Source organism: Bos indicus x Bos taurus, chromosome 15 (genome assembly GCF_003369695.1).
Source record: "Bos indicus x Bos taurus breed Angus x Brahman F1 hybrid chromosome 15, Bos_hybrid_MaternalHap_v2.0, whole genome shotgun sequence".
NCBI lineage: Eukaryota > Metazoa > Chordata > Mammalia > Artiodactyla > Bovidae > Bos > Bos indicus x Bos taurus.
In genome coordinates this window covers 38,629,286-38,634,250 of record NC_040090.1, presented here as the reverse complement: position 1 = coordinate 38,634,250, position 4,965 = coordinate 38,629,286, and the positions used below count along the sequence as shown (strand labels likewise).

The following is a 4,965-nucleotide window of genomic DNA, read 5'->3' as shown; positions in this document are numbered from 1 at the left end:
CACCAAAAATGTATGGACCACTCAACTCATATCCTTGCCTTTTGTGGACAGGAAGACCCAAGTGTCTCATACTAGACTGAGTTCCTCAGATGTTGAAATGCCAAGCTCTCAGGGGCTCTCTGAGTTTCTGAGCTCTAATGATGCTTACTTTTGATTCTTCCACCCCTAGAGGGGAGAAGCCCAATTCTCCAACTTCCTAGAGCCAAAGGGCAAGTAGCTCGCAGTTAGGAATAGAAGCCATTTGGATTTCCAAATCCACCAACGGTATATTTTCTATTTGTTTCTTAATAATTTGGTGGTGAAAATGAATGGTATTGATTTTAAGAGGGGTGGTTTGCAGCTTTGTGGTTGGCTGGCCAAATCTTTAATATAGTATTCCATCCTACTTCAACACAAGAATGGTATTTTGGGGAGCAAGAGAATAGGAAATTCTGCAGATTTCAAAGTATGAAAAAAGGCAAAATATGCCCAGCAATTTCTTTTTTTTTTTTTAAGACTTACTTGTGAACAGAACTTTCTTTCTTTATATATACTGATCTAAGCGGTTTCTGTTGTTGCTGTCAGTTGTTTGCTTTTTAATACAGGTTAACACTGAGATTTAGTTTGAAAGACACCTTGAAATCTCAGGAGCAGCACACACCAGTCGCTCCCACTCAACCCCACCCCCACCCCCACGCTCCAATCTAGTTGGGTTGAATGTAAAGAATGGTCCAATTTTCCATCTTAGGAAAATTTGTAAAATTTTCTTTGTAAAAGATCTTAGAACTTTCGGCCTCATTTATCAGGAAAATTTAGAAGGAAGAAAGCCTTTAGGAGAATTTCTACTTGGAAACATAAGACGACTAGTAAGCAGGTTCAAATCGTATGCTTTTAAATGAGCTTGTTGAAAGAAACGTTAACAATTCCAGAACGAAATCAAAACGAGTTTAAACTTTTCCTCTCAAATGCACACACACAAAAATAATCATGGAGAAGTTAACAGGAAACTTTTAAAAAGTGAAAAACAATTCTTCCTTGCACTAGTCCTTGGGTAGTTACCACAGAACAGGCTCTTCTTCTCTGGAACTTCTTTGAAACATGGTTTTGGTCCCAAGGTCTGCTGGTCTTAGTATCTGCTCCGGCCTCCTCCTCCTCCTCTCTCCGAGCGGCTCCCCAGGCGGCCTCCGCCTCGGGGGACCTTGCGGCCCGACCGGCTGTAAGACTCGCGCGGGGGCGGACACCCCCTCTCCACGGACTGCGGCAGCCCGCGATCCGCTCTGCCTACCCGGTCGCGGCCCCCCGAGTAGCGCTCGCTCCGGCCCCCAGCATAACCGTCGCGGCCGCCGCCATAGGCGTCGGGCGAGCAGCCGCGGTACTCCTCATAGCGGCCGCCGCCGCCACCATAAGATGGAGGGGGCCCACGCGCGGGGGCGGCGCTGCGCGGGTCCCCGTAGCTCTCGAAGGTATCTCGGTAGGAGCCTCCGCTAGGGTGATCCGCGTAGTCGCGGTCGCGCCCCCCGTAGCCGTCTCGGTCGCCGTAGCCTCTCGAGGGACACTCATCCCGGGCGCTGGAGTGGCCGTAGTCGCGGTAGGTATACTCTCTGGGCGAGGGGGCAAAATCCCGGGCGTCGCGGGCGCTCGAGTAGTCGCGGCTGGAGTAGCCATCTCGGGGAGAGTAGCCCCCCTCCCGGGAACCCAGGTAGGGATCCCGGCGCGGGGGCGGCGGATCTCGGCGCGGCGGGCCCTCATAGCCGTCTCGACCTCGCGCGGCCGGAGCCCGCCCGCGCATTCCACCACCGCCGCCGCTGCGCGCAGGGCCCGACGGCGCGGCCCTCTTGGGGGGCGGGCCGGCCCTCCGCGGTGGTGGCGGCCCGCGCTTCATGGGTAGCGGGGCCCGGGAGGGCCGCAGGTCGAAGTCGCCCGCGTAGCCGCCATCATCCGCAGGCCCTCCGCGGGACGGGGGGCGCCGCGGACCGCCGCCGCGGGCCCCGCGCAGGCCCCTCGAGCGGCCCCGGCTGCGGGACAGGGGTGGGCCCCGCCGGCCGCTCTCGAAAGCCGGTTTGGTGGCCTGGGCCACCTTGATGGCCTTACCATCCAGGGACTTGCCGTTCATGTCTCTCACGGCGGCCTTCGCGTCTGCCGGACTTTCGAAGGTGATGAACGCGAAGCCCCTGGACTTGTTGGTTTCTCGATCTTTCATCAACAGCACCTCGGAAATGCGGCCATACTTGCCAAACGTAGCCTCGAGGGATTTCTCGTCAGTTTCGAGGTTGAGTCCTCCAATGAAGAGCTTCCCCGGGCGATCCGCTTCCACCATGTCTGCCGGTCGGGTGGTCGGTCAGTGGCGGTGTGGCGAAGGCGAGCAGTCGTCGTGCCTTCTGAGCCCGCTGGTCGAGGGCGGCTCCTACTGGTCGGGCGCCGCGTCGTCGCGAAACCCCGGAACTGCAGTCTCGCCCCTCGCTGCGCAGGCGGAACGCTCCGGTTTGTGCCTCTCTGATCTGGTTCCCTCAGCCTTCTCGGCTCTAGCTGGTTGTGATTGGTTGGTAGTGCCAGGGCCGTAGTTCCCCGTCGAGGAAGATCGACGGTTTTGTAACTTTTATTCCAGTCGTTAAACTTCGGCTGATTAATCTATCCTTGAATTTTGTACATAAAATGTATTAAGAATAAGATGTTTTGCATTGCCAAGGGGGAAGAGAGAACTTGGTAAGTGGAAGGTTCCCTGGTAGAATAGGAAAAGAGAGGGAGTCATTCTTTGGATGCACCATCTTTCCCTTCTCCATTTTCTTCCGTTTTTCAGCCTTCGAAGGACTCGTAGTTGCGTAGTATTGAAACTGTCCTTTCAGATAAGTATTGACCAGAAAGTCACCTCAGGGACAAAGTGAAGACAAATGTGAAAGCACGTAGACACCTATCAAAGTACTACCTAAGCAAGCATAGAACACTAAAGGCTTCACCTCTTAATCTTGAGAGAAGAGGCACACGTCAGGAAAATAAAACATTCTGGGTTCATTCAAACGAATTACACAATTCAAATTTGTTCCTTATGATATCCTCTGAATGGAAGAAGTGTGAAGAGTAAATTAGTGAACTCTCTTTACCTGAGAGTAAATGGTCTAAAACCACTTTTTTTTTTACTATATTGACTGTGTGTGGGAATAATGCTACATTTGTTTACTGCAATAGCATTTAATCTTGAAAAGGGTAGTAAAAGGCATTTTTATGATGTTTCTGATTTTAATATGGGCTCTTCTAAGGTTTTGTGATTTTTTTTTAGCATGCATGAATGGAAGTGAAAGTTTAAATGCATCACATCAGTTTACAGTAACAATTTTTTATTTAATATTAATATATAATTTTAGTATATTCACTATTAATATATTTCTGAAGTAAACTTACCTGTTTGGGAGGTATTCATTTTTAAATATATTAATGAATTTTGTTTGTTCGTACTTAGAAATTTTACATTTCTAAGCATAAAAGGTCTTAGCCAATAATTTTCTCTCCATACCTAGCTGAGGAGATTTTTGCCCAAATTTCTCTTAGATTTTCAGTCTAGTTAGATTTTTTAAATTTTCTTGACGACTTAGTTTTTCTAAGATATACTTTTTTCTAAAGTTACCATTTTTGTTCATCTTGAAAATTTATTTTTTCAATAGCCATGTCCTGTTTTGCTTTCTCTCTTTTATGTGATCACTCTTGCCAGAAATGTATCTTTTGAAAGAACTAGCCTTTTTCTTTACTCATCCTCTCTTTTGATTTTATTTGCTGCTATTGTCTTTTTCACCTTCTTTCCATATTCTTTGGATTTGCGATCTGTATTGTTTTCATTCTGGATTTTTAGATAAGGTACTTAGTGCATTAAGAATTTAAAAAAAAGTTTCTTGTAATTGTTGTATCTAAGTTTAAATTTTATTCTCTACTACTAGTTAGCAGCATTCCCTGAGCTGTGATACATGGTATTTTCATTGTTCAGTTCCTAAAGCATTTTCTCATTCTCTTTATTTCTTGACTCATGAATTATAAAGAATATGTTTTTAAAATTTACAAACATGGATATTTTTGGTGTTATTTTTAACATGTTCTATATGATATTCATACATTGGTGTTGGCTGAAACTTGCATGAGTGCCTGTGTGTGTCTAATATGCTTGAGAGGAAAGTATATTCTCTAAATATTAAGGTCCAGTTCTTTCCTTGTATAGTGATGTTCAAGTCTTTCCTATTCTAATTTACTTTTTATTTGATAGCGTTGTCAATCACTGAGAATTGTTTTAAAATCCCATAATTGTGGATTTGTTAATTTTTCTTTATGTTTGTGTCTACTTTGCCTCATGTAATTTAAAGTTATATTCTTGAATACATAAAGATTGAGAATTGCTATGTGTTTCTGGTGAATGACTTCATTATGTAATGATCCTCATTATTCATATCTTTTATCTTAATTTGTTTTTTCTGATACTTAATGTAGCTCAATATTTTTCAAATTTTTTTTTCTGCCAGCTTATTGTGTGTTGTCTCTTAACCACTTCTTTCTTGCCTCTTTGTTCCATCCTTCTTGCCCTCTCTTGTTATCACGATTTCATTTCATTCCTTTCTTTTTTCTCTAATAATATGAAAGAAGTTATGTCTTCTATTTCTATTCTAAGAATGATTACTACATTTAATGTTTTTATTGAGTTCTAACTTATAAACACAAAATTTACAAGTTTACTTATAAAATATTAAATTTAATGCTTGATTAATTTTATACATGTGTACATCCATGTAAACATGGATGATGTATATCAAGATTTATAATATATTGGTCTCCATAATGGTTGTTCACCCCTAATGGTTCCCTCCTGCCTTTCAAAACAATATGTTCCTCTCAGAGATAACCAGTTTCCTGATATATCAATGATAATTTAGTTTTGATTATTTTTAGACTTTACATAAAGGGAATAAAAATAGAATGAACTCATCTGTGTCTGGCTTATGGCACTCAGTA

The 4,965-nt window shown here is 44.1% G+C and overlaps 1 protein-coding gene across 1 annotated transcript; it reads right to left on the bottom strand.

Moving 5' to 3' along the window:
* Positions 1-865: 865 nt before the first annotated feature.
* Positions 866-2,425, bottom strand: RBMXL2 (RBMX like 2). Its single transcript, XM_027561945.1, has one exon. The coding sequence runs from the start codon at positions 2,294-2,296 to the stop codon at positions 1,106-1,108; it is 1,191 nt and encodes a 396-aa protein (XP_027417746.1). The 5' UTR covers positions 2,297-2,425; the 3' UTR covers positions 866-1,105.
* Positions 2,426-4,965: the final 2,540 nt, after the last annotated feature.